The 20,064-nt window shown below is 38.3% G+C and overlaps 1 protein-coding gene and 1 pseudogene across 1 annotated transcript; both read right to left on the reverse strand.

Moving 5' to 3' along the window:
* Positions 1–5,996: 5,996 nt before the first annotated feature.
* LOC118397676 (major histocompatibility complex class I-related gene protein-like) lies at positions 5,997–7,118 on the reverse strand (annotated as a pseudogene).
* A 1,260-nt stretch (positions 7,119–8,378) lies between these two features.
* LOC118398163 (class I histocompatibility antigen, F10 alpha chain-like) lies at positions 8,379–19,640 on the reverse strand. The gene is made up of 11 exons (XM_035793231.2): positions 19,463–19,640; positions 16,453–16,725; positions 15,985–16,275; positions 15,560–15,844; positions 15,221–15,343; positions 14,890–14,943; positions 13,844–13,882; positions 13,686–13,736; positions 12,860–12,898; positions 12,702–12,752; positions 8,379–8,838 (listed from the first exon to the last, which is right to left on the reverse strand). Exons 1-11 carry the CDS (start codon positions 19,515–19,517, stop codon positions 8,825–8,827), a joined length of 1,275 nt encoding a protein of 424 aa, XP_035649124.1. The 5' UTR covers positions 19,518–19,640; the 3' UTR covers positions 8,379–8,824.
* Between the last annotated feature and the right edge of the window lie 424 nt (positions 19,641–20,064).

A 20,064-nucleotide genomic window follows, 5' to 3' on the forward strand; every position in this document is an offset into this window, starting at 1 on the left:
ATACATACGCAACTATAATCAACTACATTGACCATGTTATGCTCAATGTGCAAAAGTGCAATTACAAAGTCTTTGGAGAGCGGTTACATTAGCTATATATCCTGTAGTTTACCTGTTGACACTTTGATGGTCATGGTGTCACTTTCAAACTTGCCTCCTTGTATTCAATGTAGGTGTTCATGTTACCATTCATCTGCATCTTCACCTATGCAGAGAGAGAGGGAGGGAGAAAATAAAAGAGAGAGAGATTCAGTAAGCAACAGGGAAAACGCATTGAAGACTGGCTTGGAAGAGGTTAACTAACAGACCAAGATTAACATACAGACAGAAAACCTGACAGACAGACAGACAGACAGACAGACAGACAGACAGACAGACAGACAGACAGACAGACAGACAGACTTCTTTAGTGTCTCCCTCTCTGATTGGGATCCAGAACAGTCTGTAAAGGAGCACGTCTTGGCCTGAGTGTTCCCAGGTGACCCTGAAGCTCTCTGTGGAGACTTCACTGCTCCTCAGGTTGAGATGCTCTGGGACCGTCTCTGGATTAGACACAAAGGGTGAGTCATTTAAAAGAGAATACACATGACATACATTTTCCATCTAAATTGCATCCTAAAAACATTCATAATCTGTTGCACACAGGTAGTTCATAGAGAGTGTAACCAAATGAGATAGCTGCATAGGTTGGATGTAAAGGTGGCAATAAGTGTTACGAATTCCCTGCCAGTGACTCTTTTTAGCACCTCAAACCCCTAACTGTCGTCTGCGGGAAAATGAGTCAATGAAAATGACATATTTTTCCACTAAATCCTATTATTAAATTCCTAGGATAAAGAAAAGCAGCTCAGGACAGCAACACAGTACAGTACAGTAGAGTAGATTAATATTTTGGACTAGCAATTATCTGGCCATCAGTTGTCGTAGCTGAATCAGAATTAGTAAGGTAACATAGATAAACAAAATGTTTTATTTACTTTCATAATATGCTTATGTGAGATACTTGTCATTAGAATGTCTTCTTTTGGACTATACTGTTGGCAGTTGTATTTTTCCTTTCTTTTCTAGGGAAAAGTCACTTGGGGCCCAGAGAGGGGAGAGGTCAGGCTTGTCTTTTACATGTCTGGTAATATGCAGAATATCAGAAAGGGAGAAGTCAGAATTGAACATTGTCTTCATATGTGAATGTATCTGTTAAACCATGTGAAGGGCTCCACAATGTCTGTACGCCAGTTACTCCCTCCTTTTCCCATTGGGGGGAGGTGTATGGCAGTGTCTAGAACCATTGTATTACCCCTCTGATGTTGAACTTATCTTTCATAGTATATGACCTAGAGGCTCACTCCCCTCAGTGAGCTTGTCCAGGAGGGGGTGTATTTGAGATGGGAGTATCTAGAATTGACAATTGATATATGCCATCGGATGAGGTAATGTTTTGGTACTATGAAGTACCAAGAACGAGATTAGAACCTTGCCTTAGAGACCAAACTGAACGATAATGTATAGCTAATGCTATCTGGCTATGGGATACTCCTTTATCAAGTAAAATACCCTTTGTGAAGTTTGTGAGATCTGTGGTTGGTCATGTGAGTTGAGAGGGGTGTATCTTGGCTATAAAAGATACTAGTATTCTTTTGTAAGCACTCTCAGAATTAATTTATAGACATTGAATTGATCTGAGAGTCAAAGGGCTATGGTGAAGCTCATATAATTAAAGATGAAGTTTAAATATAACTCTGACTTGTGTGTGGTTTATAACTCATCATTTAGTAATACAAGCAATTACCACGACACAGTCTTCCTCCATCAGTACCACTGTACCATACAGCTCTCCACAACTAACAACTGGGGAGAACAGAGGGGAGAAGAGAGGCAGTCTTACTGGTGGTAAATCTGCCAGTCAGGGGCTTGGCGACCCCTATCATACAAAGCCAAGATGGTCACAGTGTACTCTGTCAATGACATCAGGTTGCTAAGCAACACTGGGTTTTCGTTGAATTCGCCCTATGGTTGAAGAAGAAGTAAGTGTGAAGGTGAGTATGAATTAATTTCATCTCAAAGATGTGTAGGTGGCATTATTGTCCTTCTACAGTATTTACATCCTAGCCAATATTGAAAACATTCATTCATTTTAAGAATAACAACAAATAACAATAACGGTACTGGAATGTCTGTGCTTCCTGGATTAGGCTTTTTTTACTGTAGTAATTTTCAATTTACATTTCAGAAGGTGGTAACATTGAGCACGGTTACATGCACACATTAATGCAATTATTGTGGATAGACAGGTTAATATAATAGTTTGTTTAAAACATTTACATGCTTTGCAAGAAGAACAATTTCCCTAATAATCCTGTTTACATGCACATTTCTGAAATCAGGCCACTGGTGGGATTTAGATAAATGCAGAAAATCGGCAATCAAAATAAACGTTTTACCACAGTGACCATGTTATTTTTGTGAAGACTTTGATTTGTGAAAACTATACACTTAACTAAAGTATTGATGTAAATGCAACAATTTCAGAGATTTGATTGAGTTACAGTTCATAGAAGGAAATCAGTCAGTTCAAATAAAATCATTAGGCACTAATCTATGGATTTCACATGACTGAGCAGGGGCGCAGCCATGGGTGGGTCTAGGAGGGCTTAGGCCCACCCACTTGGGAGCCAGGCCACCCACTGGGGAGCCAGGACCAGCCAATCCGAATGAGTTTTTCCCCACAACCCCCCCCACACACACATGTGGTCTGCGGTTGTGAGGACGGTTGGTTATACTGCCAAATTCTCTAAAACAACATTGGTATAGAAATTAACATTCAATCCTCTGTTGGACATTCCTGCAGTCAGCATGCCAATTGTACACTCCCTGAAAACTTGAGACATCTGTGGCATTTTAGATTGGCCTGTTATTGTCCCCAGCAGAAGGTACACCTGTGTAATGATCATGCTGTTTAGTCAGCTTCTTGATATGCTACACCTGTCAGGTGAACAGGTTATCTTGGCAAAAGAGAAATGCTCACAAACAGGGATGTAAACAAATTTGTGCACAGGATTTGAGAGAAATAAGCTTTTTGTGTGCATGTATAACATGGACGCAGGGAGGCTGGAAGCAAGTGAAGTTAATGAGTTTAATTACAAAGACCATGGAACGATACAAAACAAGGGACATGTCTAACATGTAAAACATAACAAATACTGCCTGAAGGGTGAATACAATGGAGTGTAGATAAAGGATGAGTAATCAGGGAAGTGATGAATTCCAGGTATGTCTGATGAGGCGCAGGAATGCGTAATGATGGTTGCCAGGTGTGCGTAATGATGGGTTGCCAGATCCTCACAAGCTCTGTCTGCACATGCACAGATCGTGTGCAGATACACAGCTGGAACACCAATTAAGCCATTTACATGTCCTAATCATTTTAAATATTGCTCAGAAAACCAGGTGTTTTAATTGGCGTATGCTTACTTCGATTATGACCTTATGCCAATTAAAATAAGCAGAGTAATGTGTTTACATGACTAATGCCATACGCGGCCAACTGCCATTATCAAACTATTAGTGCGCATATAAACATACTCATTATTTAATGTGTTGATGTAAGAACTAAGATTCACATGTTATCAAGTTTACCATGTGATTTGTTCTGGAGGGAAAAAAATGTATTTGGAAAGTGCAAAGCATTATTAGACACGTTTTAAACATGAACACTAAGGGCTCAATTCAATGCGTAGCACAGAATATCAGCGTTATCGAGCGGTTCATATTTAAAGGGACAGTCTGCAGTTGCTACACACATTTGGTCTTATAAATGAATGATATACAGTGAATTCAGAAAGTAGTCAGACCCCTTGACTTTTCCAAACTTTTTTATGTTATAGCCTTATTCTAAAATTAATTAAATCGTTTTTTTTACATCAATCTACACACAATACTCCATAATGACAAAGCAAAAACAGGCCATAGGAATGTTTGAAAATGTATTAAAAATAAATAATTTGACATAATTATTCAGACCTTTTACTCAGTACTTTGTTGAAGCACCTTTGGCAGCGATTACAGTCTCGAGTCTTCTTGGGTATGACGCTACAAGCTTGGCACACCTGTATTTGGGGAGTTTCTCCCATTCTTCTCTAAAGATCCTCTCAAGATCTGTCAGGTTGGATGGGGAGTGTCGCTGCATAGCTCTTTTCAGGTCTCTCCATATGTTCAATTGGGTTCAAGTTCGGGCTCTGGCTGGGTCACTCAAGGACATTCAGAGACTTGTCCCGAAGCCACTCCTGGGTTGTCTTGGCTGTGTGCTTACGGTCATTGTCCTGTTGGAAGGTGAAACTTCATCCCAGTCTGAGGTCCTGGGTGCTATGGAGCAGGTTTTCATCAAGGATATCTCTGTACTTTGCTCCGTTCATCTTTCCCTCGATCCTGACTAGTCTCCCAGTCCCTGCCACTGAAAAACATATCCACAGCATGATGCTGCCACCACCAGGCTTCACCGTAGGGATGGTGCCAGGTTTCCAACAGAAGTGACGCCAGACATTCAGGCCAAAGAGTTCAATCTTTGTTTCACCAGACCAGAGAATCTTGTTTCTCATGGTCTGAGAGTCTTTATTGTTGTCCTTCTGAAAGGTTTTTTCATCTCCACATAGGAACTCTGTCAGAGTGACCATCGTGTTCTTGGTCACCTCCCTGACCATGACCCTTCTCCCCAGATTGCTCAGTTTGGCCAAAAGGCCAGTTCTAGGAGAGTCTTGGTGGTTCCAAACTTCTTCCATTTAAGAATGATTGGAGGCTACTCTGTTATTGAAGACCATCAATGCTGCAGACATTTTTTGGTACCCTTCCCCAGATCTGTGCTTTGACTTATTCCTGTGTCGGGTGGCCACGGACAATTCCTTCGACCTCATGGCTTGGTTTTGCTCTGACATGCACTGTCAACTGTGGGGCCTTTATATAGACAGGTGTGTGCTTTTCCAATCATGTCCAATCAATTGAATTTACGACAGGTGAACTCCAATCAAGTTGTAGAAACATCTCAAGGATAATCAAAGGAAACAGGATGCACAGGATGCACCTGAGCTCTTTCATAGGAAAAGGTCTAAATATTCATTTAAATAAGGTATTTCTGTTTTATATTTTTTATGAATTTGCAAACATTTATAAAAACCTGTTTTTGCTTTGTCATTATTGGGGTATTGTGTGTAGATTTATGAGAAAAAAATATGTTTTATCCATCTTAGAATAAGGCTGTAACGTAACAAAATGTGGAAAAAGAGAAAGGGTCTGAATACTTTTCCGAATGCACTGTATACCAATTGATTCTTCAAGAATATAACTTGTAAATGCCTCATGAGCTTAGTTCAACTGTCGTACCTCATCAGAACACAAATTATACTTGTATACAAAGTAAATGTAAACAAACAGCATGTAGCCTCAAAACATGATTAAAACTTTAATTTTGACATCATGGATGGTCAGTCTTTGCATCCATAGCTCTGTTTATGATTTTCAGAGTGGTTAGCTACATTTCACCAGCCCAATCCTTCAGCTTTTTAACAAAACAGGGTCTGGGAAAATTCTTTGTTATTGTTTCAACTGCTGATTGCCCCTTTAAAGGTAATTTCCAATTGAGCTCACATATGCAGTGTTTACAGTGAATGTAACTGCGGGAACATTGCCTTTAATCTTCAACGCTACGGATTGAATTGAGACCTGACTATGGCATAAAATCCAGCCATGCTTACCTTATGGGTCTTTACCCCATTGGTCATGGCATAACAGCGGCAGAGGTTGGCCTTGAAAAGCGGTGGCCCACAGGTGAACGTTGCAGAATTGTGGTCGATTTTGGGGAATTGCAGGTTCTGCGCCGGGAGTGCTGGGAGAAGAAGGAGCCTAGAAGTTTTAGACGAATGCCTTCTCTCTACAATAATATCAATAAGTGTGTCAAATTACATAAACACATTGTTATAAAACAATAATTGTATGAAACTTACATATTATCCTTTTCTAAATAAACAGTATCAAGGGAACCAAGATCAATATGAGCAGAAGGACCACAACAGCACCAATGACACCACCTGTGACGTGGCTAGTCACAGCATTTTCCATCTGTATGGAAGAAAAGAGGACATATTAAGCATTAACTATAAAATCCTATAAATTGAGTTTGAAACAGTTCTCATTTGCATATAATTTATCAACAATCGACCACTTCATTTATGTGTATTATTCAAATGAATTAACTAAGAATATTAAATGCTGATGAATGGGGATTATATTATTATGTCACATTTTTTATAGATGGCTAACCGAAATATAATCTATATTCATGACCTCATTGCGGTAAGAGCGAAGAAACATCAGATTTTACTGCCATTGATACTAACACTAGAATACTTTACCCTATTTTCCCACAATTGGCTTCAGCAATGTTCCATGGTGAACATAGCATTTATAATCAGATGTGTCTGCATCTTGGATCTCCACACGCTTCCTGATTTGGTGGGTGTCATCATCATTGGGTAGGACTACTGGAGACTGCACTCCATCTTTATCAGTCAATTGGACCCCATTCTTCTTTGGGATAGAAACCTGTATCCATTCAAGTCAGGCGGACATGTCCCGCAGTTTGGCTTTTTTTTGTTGCGAAAACATAGATCTTTGGAGGGGCTAAAGAGGGAATAAATAGAGAACATGAGTGTTTTATTTATGATTTCACATGTACAAATATGCCTTTTCTGTTATCCACATTGACACTATTTGAAGTTCAGATCACCATTCAATTGTTAGCTTGTTTGTTTAAATACTCAGTCCTTATTAGCCTCTTTCATAAGTACTCACAGTCAGCTCTACTGAATACTTTTTCCCCATATGCCATGAATTTAGAAACCCAGTCCACACACTCCTTCTCCAGGTAGCCCTTGGTGTACTGGTTGAGGATCTGCACCCCGTCCCACTTCCTCTTAGTCGGCAGAGCTTGATCGACTGGTGTCACCCACTGCATAGTGGCATCGTCAAAGGCCAGGAAGTCATCACCATCGTAGCTAATATTGGTCAGTGCCGTATATGAATTTCAATGTGCCATCACTCTGTTGGTCAATCTTACAGCCAGGCTTCCACATAAGAAGATGGACATATGAGAAGAAAAACAAGTAGAAGAAGTGAGGGAATGACTTACCTATGGTATTGTTCTTAGAGTCAAGTAAATTGTCCTTTGCATTGTACTTAGAAGATTTACTAAAATATCTACAGTAGGCTATGTAGAGTGATAAAAATGCATTTCCTGTTTTTAAATTAAAATTCTACCCCCAAACTATATTTTGGTATTTGTTTCATTAGTTCATTGTTGACATAGTCTCAAAACGTTTTTCTTGTCAGCAATCAAGTTTTTCACATGCATCATATGGCGATGATTTCTGTATTTTGAAGGTTACATTGAAAACTTGATCGTTGACAAGCAAAACATTTTGAAACTATGTCAACAATGGAACAAATACCAAAATATAGTTTTTGGGTTGAGTTGTCCTTTAATAATCCTTAAATTTTTGTTCACCACTTTGCCTACAATGGTTACTGAAAGAGACCAAACTTAAACTGATCCTGGATCAACAAAATTAGACACTATAGGCTAATCGCGCCATAGCATTTCCAACCAATCAAACTGTCCATTTATGTTGCCAGATTAGATGGTTTTCACAGGTGTGCAATCAGGTACAGTCAATGGAACTTGGCAGCAACAGGTAAAAGATAAACATTGTAGCCTAATTACCTATACAGTTTTAAGAACTAAATTGTAGTTACTAAGTAAGTAACTCATTCAGAATAACGATATAACAGAATAATAAATAACTTAACAAACCATTCAATTTTCACATGACACAATTTAACATAAAACCTTGAAATGTGCCTCTATAATAATAATTTGTCCACATGAAAACAAAAAGAAAACGTAGCAATTTGGCCAAAACAACATTTTACTTTCACTTTTAGCAACATTACAGATAAATACATATTCTTACCCACAGTCCACTGTCGAAAGTGTCCCAAAAAGGAACAATTGTGCGTCAAAATACATTTTGAATGCTCACATGAATGTTGAATGTCGCGAAAATAATAATAATAGGGCTAGTGTAAATCAATTCTGGGTCAAATTTCCACGTGAGACGCAGTCGGACAACACTGCACCTTCGCTTTCTCTATCAGGTGAACGCCAGTCTTTCCGCATTGAACGTGGTAAAAGAAGTTTGGTTTGTTGTGTAAACTGTAATTATAGCTAGGCATTATTATAATGACTCAAAAGCACAACAGGGGTCCAATAATGTTTGGAACAGTCAAATGTGGAATGCATTGTTGAACACATAAGTGCTACTGAGGCTTTCACATTGGTTCATCAAAGCAGTCCTTTATTAATTATTTATTCATTATACTTTCCATAAAAAACCAAACCTATTTAAAAAGCAGTTCAGTGTGTGTGTGTGTGTGTATGTGTTTCTGTGTGTGTTTCTGTGCGTGCAAAGATTGGTTTCTAGTTTAAAATAATCAATCATTTGAATCTACTGTGCAATACAAATAGACTAATGGTTCCAATACCAATAAATTAAAATGGTCAATCCATTTGTTGAAAAATAATTTGGTACATTTTAATCAAACAAAGAATTCCACTACGATATTCAAAACATCAAAATGTTAATGAATAAGTATTTCATATCCAAGCCAACCTGATCAAAATGATCAATGCATATGGGAATGACCACATCTAGATTGACAATATTTGCTGATTAACAAAACAAAATCACACGTTCTTTGCTGGATTTGAATGCGTTGTCAGTCACTCCCCAGTGGCTGAAAGAATAGAGAGAGATAGTCATTATGGGAATGGGTGCTTGCCTTTTATACTCCGGCTACAGCTGCACTAACAGTATGAATGCTAATGACAATAATATACTGAACAAAAATATAAGTGCAACATGGAACAATTTAAAATATTTTTCTGAGTTAAAGTTCATATCAGAAAATCAGTCAGTTGAAATAAAAATAAATACATTTGGCCCTAATCTATGGATTTCACATGACTGGGCAGGGGCGCACGATGCCTTACATGTGATCTGCGGTTGTGAAGCCGCTTGGACGTACTGCCAAATTCTCTAAAACAACGTTGGAGGTGGCTTATGGCAAAGAAATTAACATTAAATTCTCTGACAACAGCTCTGGTAGACATTCCTGAACTCATGCCAATAGCACGCTCCCTCAAAACTTGAGACATCTGTGGCATTGTGCTGTGTGACAAAACTGCACATTTTAGAGTGGATTTTTATTGTCCCCAGCACAAGGTCCACCTGTGAAATTATCATGCTGTTTCATCCACTTCTTGATATGTCACACCTGTCAGGTGAATGGATTATCTTGACAAAGGATAAAATTCTCACTATCAGGGATGTAAGCACATTGTGCACAACATTTGAGAAAAATGATATTTTTTGTGAGTAAGGGAAATGTCAGCTCATGAAACATGGGACCAGCACTTTACATGTTGCGTTTACAGTATATTTTTGTTAAGTGCACAATAATTTAGATAACTAAGAATTACACCTAAGCAAACATATTAATGGAGCAGTTAGTATTACACAGTGGTGGAAAACATACCCAATCGTCATACTTGAGTAAAAGTAAAGATACCTTAATAGAAAATGACTGAAGTAAAAGTAAAGTCACCCAGTAAAATCCTACTTGAGTAAAAGTTTAAAAGTATTTGGTTTTAAATATACTTAAGTATCAAAAGTAAATGTAATTGTTAAAATATACTTAAGTATCAAAAGTTAAAGTATAAATAATTTCAAATTCCTTATATTAACAAATCCACCCAGCACAATTTTTTGTTGTTGTTTTTTTAAGGATAGCCAGGGGCATGCTCCAACCCTCAGACATAATTTACAAACAAAGTATTTGTGTTTAGTGAGTCTGCCAGATAAGAGGCAGTAGGGATGACCAGGGATGTTCTCTTGGTAAGTGTGTAAATTAGACCATTTTCCTGTCCTGCTTAGCATTCATAATGTAACAAGTACTTTCGGGTGTCAGGGAAAATGTATGGAGTAAAAAGTACATTATTTTAATTAGGAATGTAGTGGAGTAAAATTATAAATTTGTCAAAAATATAAACAGTAAAGTCAGATATCACAAAAAATGACTTAAGTAGTACTTTAAAGTATATTTACTTAAGTACTTTAAATCACTGGTATTACATGTCCATGTAGTCGTATGATGCTGATATTTGTAAAACAATGTTAGTTAATATATGGGTTGTACTTTCACTGGACATGTTAGTTAATATGGATTGTACTGTCAATGGGCATGTTAGTTAATATGTGTTTGTACTGTCAATTAGCATGTTAGTTAATATGGTTTGTACTGTTAATGGGAATGTTAGTTAATATATGGGTTGTACTGGCAAATGGCATGTTAGTTAATATGGGTTGTACTGTCAATGAGCAGGCACCAGTAGCCTAGTTGGATGCAGGGTGGTATGGCTGGAGTGCTCAGATACATAATAATACACTCAACAACAACTAATACCAGAAAAAAAAGTAACTTTTGAGATTGTATTATATTATATATACAGTACCAGTCAAAAGTTTGGACACACCTACTCATTCAAGGGTTTTTCTTTATTTTTACTATTTTCTACATTGTAAAATAATAGTGACCACATCAAAACTATGAAATATCACATATGGAGTCATGTAGTAACCACAAACGTGTTAACTAATCAAAATATATTTTATATTTTATATTCATCAATGTAGCCACCCATTGCATTGCTGACAGGTTTGCACACTCTTGGCATTCTCTCAACCAGCTTCATGAGGTAGTCACCTGGAATGGCTACTGTTTTGGTTACTACATGATTCCATATGTGTTATCTCATAGTTTTGATGTCTTCACTATTATTCTATAATGTAGAAAATAGTAAAAATAAAGAAAAACACTTGAATGAGTAGGTGTGTCCAAACTTTTGACTGGTACTGTATATACACTGCTCAACAAAAATAAAGGGAACACTTAAACAACACAATGTAACTCCAAGTCAATCACACTTCTGTGAAATCAAACTGTCCACTTAGGAAGCAACACTGATTGACAATAAATTTCACATGCTGTTGTGTAAATGGAATAGACAACAGGTGGAAATTATAGGCAATTAGCAAGACACCCCCAATAAAGGAGTGGTTCTGCAGGTGGTGACCACAGACCAATTCTCAGTTCCTATGCTTCCTGGCTGATGTTTTGGTCACTTTTGAATGCTGGCGGTGCTTTCACTCTAGTGGTAGCATGAGACGGAGTCTACAACCCACACAAGTGGCTCAGGTAGTGCAGCTCATCCAGGATGGAACATCAATGTGAGATGTTGAAAGAAGGTTTGCTGTGTCTGTCAGTGTAGTGTCCAGAGCATGGAGGCGCTACCAGGAGACAGGCCAGTACATCAGGAGACGTGGAGGAGGCCGTAGGAGGGCAACAACCCAGCAGCAGGACCGCTACCTCCACCTTTGTGCAAGGAGGAGCAGGAGGAGCACTGCCAGAGCCCTGCAAAATGACCTCCGGCAGGCCACAAATGTGCATGTGTCTGCTCAAACGGTCAGAAACAGACTCCATGAGGGTGGTATGAGGGCCCGACGTCCACAGGTGGGGGTTGTGCTTACAGCCCAACACCGTGTAGGACGTTTGGCATTTGCCAGAGAACACCAAGATTGGCAAATTCGCCACTGGCGCCCTGTGCTCTTCACAGATGAAAGCAGGTTCACACTGAGCACATGTGACAGACGTGACAGAGTCTGGAGACGCCGTGGAGAACGTTTTGCTGCCTGCAACATCCTCCAGCATGACCGTTTTGGCGGTGGGTCAGTCATGGAGTGGGGTGGCATTTCTTTGGGGCTTTTACACCTGCATTGTTTGCTGTTTGGGGTTTTAGGCTGGGTTTCTGTACAGCACTTTGAGATATCAGCTGATGTACGAAGGGCTATATAAATAAATTTGATTTGATTTTGATTTGATTTGATTTGGGGGGCCGCACAGCCCTCCATGTGCTTGCCAGAGGTAGCCTGGCTGCCATTAGGTACCGAGATGAGATCCTCAGACCCCTTGTGAGACCATATGCTGGTGCAGTTGGCCCTGGGTTCCTCCTAATGCAAGACAATGCTAGACCTCATGTGGCTGGAGTGTGTCAGCAGTTCCTGCAAGAGGAAGGCATTGATGCTATGGACTGGCCCGCCCGTTCCCCAGACCTGAATCCAATTGAGCACATCTGGGACATCATGTCTCGCTCCATCCACCAACGCCACGTTGCGCCACAGACTGTCCAGGAGTTGGCGGATGCTTTAGTCCAGGTCTGGGACGTGGAGGCCACACACACTACTGAGTCTCATTTTGACTTGTTTTAAGGACATTACATCAAAGTTGGATCAGCCTGTAGTGTGGTTTTCCACTTTCATTTTGAGTGTGACTCCAAATCCAGACCTCCATGGGTTGATAAATTTGATTTCCATTGATAATTTTTGTGTGATTTTGTTGTCAGCACATTCAACTATGTAAAGAAAAAAGTATTTAATAAGAATATTTAATTCATCCAGATCTAGGATGTGTTATTTTAGTGTTCCCTTTATTTTTTTGAGCAGTGTATATATATTATTTTTTTAAAGGACAAATTATATTACCTTCATTTGTCAGCATTACCTCACTCTCTAGACGTTCATTGCTGCCTTGACCTGGAACAGCAGAAGAAACATCAGCACTTCCATAGTTTCAGTTTCATTCACTGTCTATGTAAGTAATATAAGATAAAATAACTGGCAATACTTTTGAATAACATTACCTGAGTCAGAGGAAGTGCTGCTAGCGCCATCTGTTGTCACTGGGAAAAGATAATCAATCTTTAGCAAGATGCAGATATACAGTTATCATCATTGGTCGTCTATAGGCATGCATATTCCCAATTGAAATTAGATTAAGGAACTGAAAAATACTCATCACAAACAATGGGCTATTTCTAGTTCATAGATTATATTCACTTCCTGATTTGACTGAACTGACTGGTAGATAGATGTGACTTCTAAAATATGTTCTATTTACTTTCCTACCTTTTTACATTTCACTTCAGTATCATAATATTCCTACTCTGTACAGATCATTCATTAGTTAGTTAGAATTCATTTGTCATGTTGTTCACAGTATCTAACGGCTTTTAACTCCTTGAGAAGCCTGTTCTTGATTAGGACTCATTCCTCCTCTCATGTTACAAGTGTATAATTATACCACATGATTTGTGATAAAGGTGATGAAAGCAACCTTACACTGAAAAGTCAACATGACAGGACTTGTTGTATTGTTCTTGCCTTCAGAAAACACCATGAAGCCGTATTTTATATTAATGCCAGAAATTCATGTTATAATTCAAATGATGTTTGGGGATGTTGGTTAATATACTGTATGTGGTTTGTACTGTCATTGGGCAAGCAGCAGTAGTAGGATGCAGGATTGTATGGCTGCTGGCGCCCAATCCGTTAAGTGCTCAGATACGTAATATTACATACAACAACAAATAACACCTGAAAAAAACAGGAACTTTCAAGAATGTGATTGGGAGGCCATGATTGTGTTAGATCATCTAACAAAATGTCAAAAAGGATAAATTATATTACCTCCATTTGTCAGCATTGTCTCCCTCTCTAGACGTTCATTGCTGCCTTGACCTGGAACAGCAGAACTAACATCAACACTTCCATAGTTTCAGTTGCATTCACTGTCTATGTAAGTAATATAAGATAAAATAACTGGCAATACATTTGAAGAATATTACCAGAGTCAGAGGAAGTGCTGCTAGCACAATCTTTTGTCACTAAAATAGAATATAATCAATTAGTTAGATACAGATATACAGTATTCAGTGATGATCATTGGTCATCTATAGGCATGCATATTCCCAATTGAAATTAAATTAATTAACTGAAAAATCCTCATAGCACACAATGGGCAATTTAAAACGTATGAATTTAATTAACTTCCTAATTTGACTGTTTCGAAAAATATCCGCCTAGAAGATGTGACTTTAATTTTAACGTCAGTGTCATAATACTCCTATTCAGTACAGATGATTCTTTAGTTAGTTAGAATTAATTTGTCATCTTGTTCCCCAAATTGTTCACAGTGTCTAACTGCTAGTTATTCTTTAGGTGTTCCCTTTTTAAACCTTTTATTGACTATGACACACAGTCCTCATTTTACAAGTCTATAAACCACATGACTTGTGATAAAGGTGATTAAAGCAACCTTTGCACCGAAAAGCAAACTGTTGTATTGTTCCTTGTAAAACTCACTGTTGAAAACTCCATGAAGGCATTTTTTTTTATAATACCAGGAATCAATGTTCTCAGTCAATAATTCTTAATTGTAATTATGAACTACACTCTGTTGCGTGAAATAAATTGGAGCCTTCTCTGCTTTTAACAACTGTAAAACATAATATGACCAGTCTTCAAAATGGCCGCTCCATTCCCATTGCCTGAAAGTAACAGAGTCATTTGAAAAGAATAACTCTGCAAGTCCATAGTTAAGTCTATTTGATTAACATTTAGCTTTATACTGATCGGCATTGTCCAAAACAACAAGTAGACAATATGGGGCCAAACTACTCATCAGTATGTGATTAATAACCATGATTGATGTGTAAAAACAAGGATTAGGAGGTCTGTCATTAATCCTCACAAGACATAATTCAATCATTACAATTAACTCTCATAAAATGGCCCATCATTATACACATCCCTACCAGATCTTTGGTATTGCTGTGCTACTGATATAGATGTAACTGTTAAAGAAAGGAAAATGACATTGTATCAACAGTACCATTCAGAGGTGCCTGATTCCCAGTAGGCATTAGAGCTCCTGTTTGACCAGCACCTAAAACAACGGTGAAAGATGTTAATGCCAAATATAACAGGATTTTATGAAATGAGTATCAGAAACAGTGGGAAGAAACAGTGGAAACACGTGGGTACAACACTTTGTTTGACCTCCTGACTTGAGATTTATTAAAGTCATGCCCTGATGTCAAAAAAGGTTGTAATATGCCTACTCTCTTCAGAAATGACCACAATCGCTTCAGTTGATCTCACAGAACAATAAGAAGAAGAAAAAGAAACAGACTTGAAATTCATTCACAATGTGAGAAACTTACATATTGTGCCTATCCTCCAAAGAACCAAAAGTGAGGTAACCACGGCTAACAGGAGGACCACCGCAACAACAACAGCAACAATGACAGCAACTGTGCCTTGGCTACAATCACAGCATTTTCCATCTGCATGGAAGACAAGATAAGAGTACATATTCACCATTAACAATAACATCTTATACAATGAGCTTGAAAAAACAGGAATCACATTTTAATCATCTGCATTCATGACCTCATAAGAGACTCATAAACGTCTGATTTTAACACAATTGATAACAGCTAATAACGTGTTTGTTAAAAATATATACAGCACCGGTATATTAAATATAAGGACTACTTTACCCCATTTGACCACAATTGGCTCCTTCAACGTTCTATGGTTGACAAAGCATTCATAAGTTTCCTTGTCTGCCTCTGGAATCTGCACACTCATCCTGATCTGGTAGCTCTCTTCATCATTGGGTAATACTCCGTCAGACTGCACTCCATCTTGTTTGGTCAATTGGACGCCATTCTTCTTAATATGCATTAGTACATCTTTGGGATAGAAACCTGTGGCCATGCAGGTCAGTCGAATAAGTCCTGCAATTTTGGCTTTTTTAGCAAATGCATAGACCTTTGGAGGTGCTAAAGAGGGAAGAAACAGAGAACATGAGTGTTTAATTCTGATTTCACATGTACAAATATGCCAATTCTGTATTCCACATGTACACTATTTGAAGTTCAGATCACCATTCAAATGTTAGCTTGTTTTTAAAAATACTCACAGTGCTTATTAGCCTCTTTGTCCTCATATGCCATGAATTTGGACAGCCAGTCCACACACTCCTTCTCCAGGTAGCCCTTGGTGTACTGGTTGAGGATCTGCACCCCGTCCCACTTCCTCTTAGTCGGCAGAGCTTGATCAACTGGTGCCACCCACTGCATAGTGGCATCGTCAAAGGCCAGGAAGTCATCACCATCGTAGCTGTATTGGTCAGTGCCCTTTATGAATTTCAATGTGCCGTCTGGCTGTTTGTCAATCTCACAGCCATGCCTCCACTGAAGGATATGGACATCTGAAAGGAAAAACAAGTATAATAGGAGAGGGAATGACTTACCTATGGTATGGTCAAGTCGTCTTTTATTGATTTTTTTGGCATTATACTTAGAAGTTAATCCATTATCTTAGAGTTTTAGTAAAATATCTACGGTAGGCTATGTAGAGTGATACAAATGCAAGTGTGGTTTCTCACCAGTGTTGTTGTGCCTCATTCGGTTCATCAGGATGTCGACATTGACTTTGAACCACTGCTCCTTGCTCTTGCGTGACTGAGTGCCTTTTTCCCAGTAGTCTGCTGGCAGCTTCTCCCTCATCCAGTCCTGTTTGGGAATCTTCTTTTTATCCACACTGTCATAGTAATCGATCTGTCTGTTATTCATCAGGCCCATGGCAGTGAACTCATGGATACCAGGCAATTCAACTGGCTTTGAGAGGGCCGTGTAGATGTAGCTCAGCGACAATGTCTCTAATGGTTACAAAGGGGAGCAAATGGGTTAGTCACAACTCCTTAGTAGAGACGTATGTAAAAGAAAGAAAGTGAAGGGAATTCTAAAAAAAAAGGTATAGATAATAGTAAGCATAGTAACATCATAGTCATTGTCTTGGTATGAAATCTAGGCTAGCTGTGCTGCCATCCTGTTAGAAGATAACAGATTATTTTATTACAATGGTTAAATTGGATTTTCATTGTGTTCAATGGTGTTATTTGCCCCCTAGTGGCGCTTTCTGGTACTTAGAAAGTCAACGCAAACGGGAAGTTCAGAATTTGTTTTGCACGCATAGAAGCAGCTACAAACAACGCTACGGTGCAGGTCTTTCAATGTAGTTATTTCTTGTCACGCTTCAGCCTTGGAAAAATATTTGTTTGTAAGTTCGATTCAAGCATTTAGCTAATGATGATAATCTTGTTATTGATAGAGTTTCTTACATATCAATGTTGGTTGCATTTACTCACAAATTGCAATGCCTTTTGTGTATGTCGTTAGCTGTATTACTTTGCTCATGCGTCATGCAAACGAATTGTAAAATATACAATACTGTAGTTTTGTTACTGTTTTTAGTGTAATATGCTTTGTTATTCTACATAGATGGTTATACATTATTAGAGTAATGAAAGGAGCAATTACCATATGGTTAACAATTAGCTATATGGTTTGGCATCATGCCAGATGCATGGTACCTTAGCGCGTGCTTTGTATTCATGCAACTTCAAATGTTTAATGTACATCTACAGTATGTCGGTGTGAATTGAACACTAAAGTATATTCTTTTCTGTATTTTGCAGTTTCACAACATAAACGTTTTCAATATATTCATTCAAGAAAAGTCACGCCTTGGGAGTTTTATTGAAGACTTAGTTGTTAGCTATCTGTCTAGTTTTGCATGGGAACGCAACTCAAGGGCAGAATACTAGCGAATCAATCAATCTGATATTTTATTGAAACTTTGTATAGTTAAATGATGTATTAGACTAATTTGTTATTTTAAAATATACTAAGGAAGACTCAATTGAGACAAAGCACTTTTATGTGCCAGTCATGCTATACTGAACAAAAATATAAATGCAACATGCAACTATTTCAAAGATTTGACTGAGTTACAGTTCCTAATCTATGGATTTCACATGACTGAGAATACAAAAATGCATCTGTTGGTCACAGATACCTTTTTAAAAAAAGGTAGGGGCATAGATCATAAAACCAGTCAGTATCTGGTGTGACCACCATTTGCCTCATGCAACGCGACACATGTCCTTTGCATAGAGTTGATCAAGCTGGTGATTGTGGCCTGTGGAATATTGTCCCACTCCTCTTCAATGGCTGTGCAAAGTTGCTGGATATTGGCGGGAACTGCAACACGCTGTATTACACGTCGATCCAGAGCATCCCAAACATGTCTGGTGAGTATGCAGGCTATGGAAGAACTGGGACACTTTCAGCATCCAAGAATTGTGTACAGATCCTTGAGATCCATGAGGTGATGGCGGCAGATGAATTGCACGACCATGGGCATCAGGATCTCGTCACGGTATCTCTGTGCATTCAAATTGCCATCGATAAAGTACAATTGTGTTTGTTATCCGTAGCGTATGCCTGCCCATACCATAACCCCATAGCTACCTACCTGGGGCGGCATGTGCCTAGTGGTTAGAGTGTTGGGCCAGTAACCGAAAGGTTGCTAGATCAAACCCCACGCTGACAAGGTAAAAATCTGTTGATCTGCCCCTGAACAAGGTAGTTAACCCACTGTTCCTAGTCTGTCATTGTAAATACGAATTTGTTCTTAACTGACTTGCCTAGTTAAACAAAGGTAAAATAAATATATATATAATAATACACAGGGTCTGCGGGTTGTGAGGCCGGTTGGTCGTACTGTCATCATTTTCTAAAACGACGTTGGAGGCGGCTTTTGGTCGAGAAAATAACATGAAATTCTCTGGCAACAGCTCTGGTGGACAGTCCTGCAGTCAGCATGCCAATTGTACCCTCAAAACGTGAGACATCTGTGGCATTGTGTTGTGTGACAAAGCTGCACATTATAGAGTGGCCTTTCATTGTCCCCAGCACCAGGTAGACCTGTGTAATGATCGTGCTGTTTAATCAGCTTCTAGATTTGCCCGATCTGTCAGGTAGCTGGATTATCTTGGCAAAGTAGTAATGCTCACTAACAGGGATGTAAACACATTTGGGTCAACATTTTTGAATAATAACCTTTTTGTGCACTTTACATGTTGTCTTTATATTTTTGCTGAGTGTATATAGCCTTTTCACCTGACACCTGGCAGTTCCAACCAATCAAACTGTCTTATCATGTTGCTGGGTAAAAAACATTTTCTCAGGTGTGCAATCAATGGAACTTGTCAGCGGCAACAAAAAAGCATCACAATATAAGGGCTGACAGAACTAGCCTACCATTAAACAGAAAGTTGGAGTCGTCATCAATAACATGAACATAACATTAAAAAACATTTATATTTTGAAAGTCGGTGAATAATCCTATTTTTTATATTTAGGGTGCAGCATATCAAAACATGAACTTCAGTCCACTAATATAATAATATAATATAAACTAATATAATAGTCACTGAAAATTGCTTTTTAAGTTTATTATTGATTTGATAAATAATGTAGGCTATATACGGCTTTGCCAAGAGCTTTTACTTTAACTTGTGACACATTTTCTAGAAGTAAAATCATTCTTACCACTGTTCACCGTTGAAAGTGTTCCAAACAAGAGCAAAACTACAACAAAATACATTTTGAATCCTCACTTATTGTAAATTACCCTAAAATATATACATATCTTAAATTCTGTGTCAAATTCAGATTCCCCCACAGTGCTATGACTGCGCGCTCTTAGATTTTTCTAACAAGGAAACTCCTTTGTTGAGCCTGATCATAAAGTTGAACAGGTGTTGGTACAAAGTCCAAAGTATTTTCTTTGATATGACTGTACTTCATAAGCAATTGTCAGCCATATCCTTAACTTTTTCCACATTTTGTTACATTATAGCCTTATTCTAAAATGTATTAAATCATTCCCCCCCATGACTCTACACACAATAACCGATAATGACAAACTGATTAAAAAAAAAATATATATATATATATTGTTGCAAATGTTTAAAAAAATCGAAACAGAAATACCTTATGTACGTAAGTATTCAGACCCTTCGCTATGAGACTTGAAATTGAGCTCATGTGCCATTGATCATCCTTGAGATGTTTCTACAACTTGAATGGATTCCACCTGTGGTAAATTCAATTGATTGGACAGGATTTGTAAAGGTACACACCTTTCTATA

Source organism: Oncorhynchus keta, chromosome 19, assembly GCF_023373465.1.
Source record: "Oncorhynchus keta strain PuntledgeMale-10-30-2019 chromosome 19, Oket_V2, whole genome shotgun sequence".
NCBI classification, from domain to species: domain Eukaryota; kingdom Metazoa; phylum Chordata; class Actinopteri; order Salmoniformes; family Salmonidae; genus Oncorhynchus; species Oncorhynchus keta.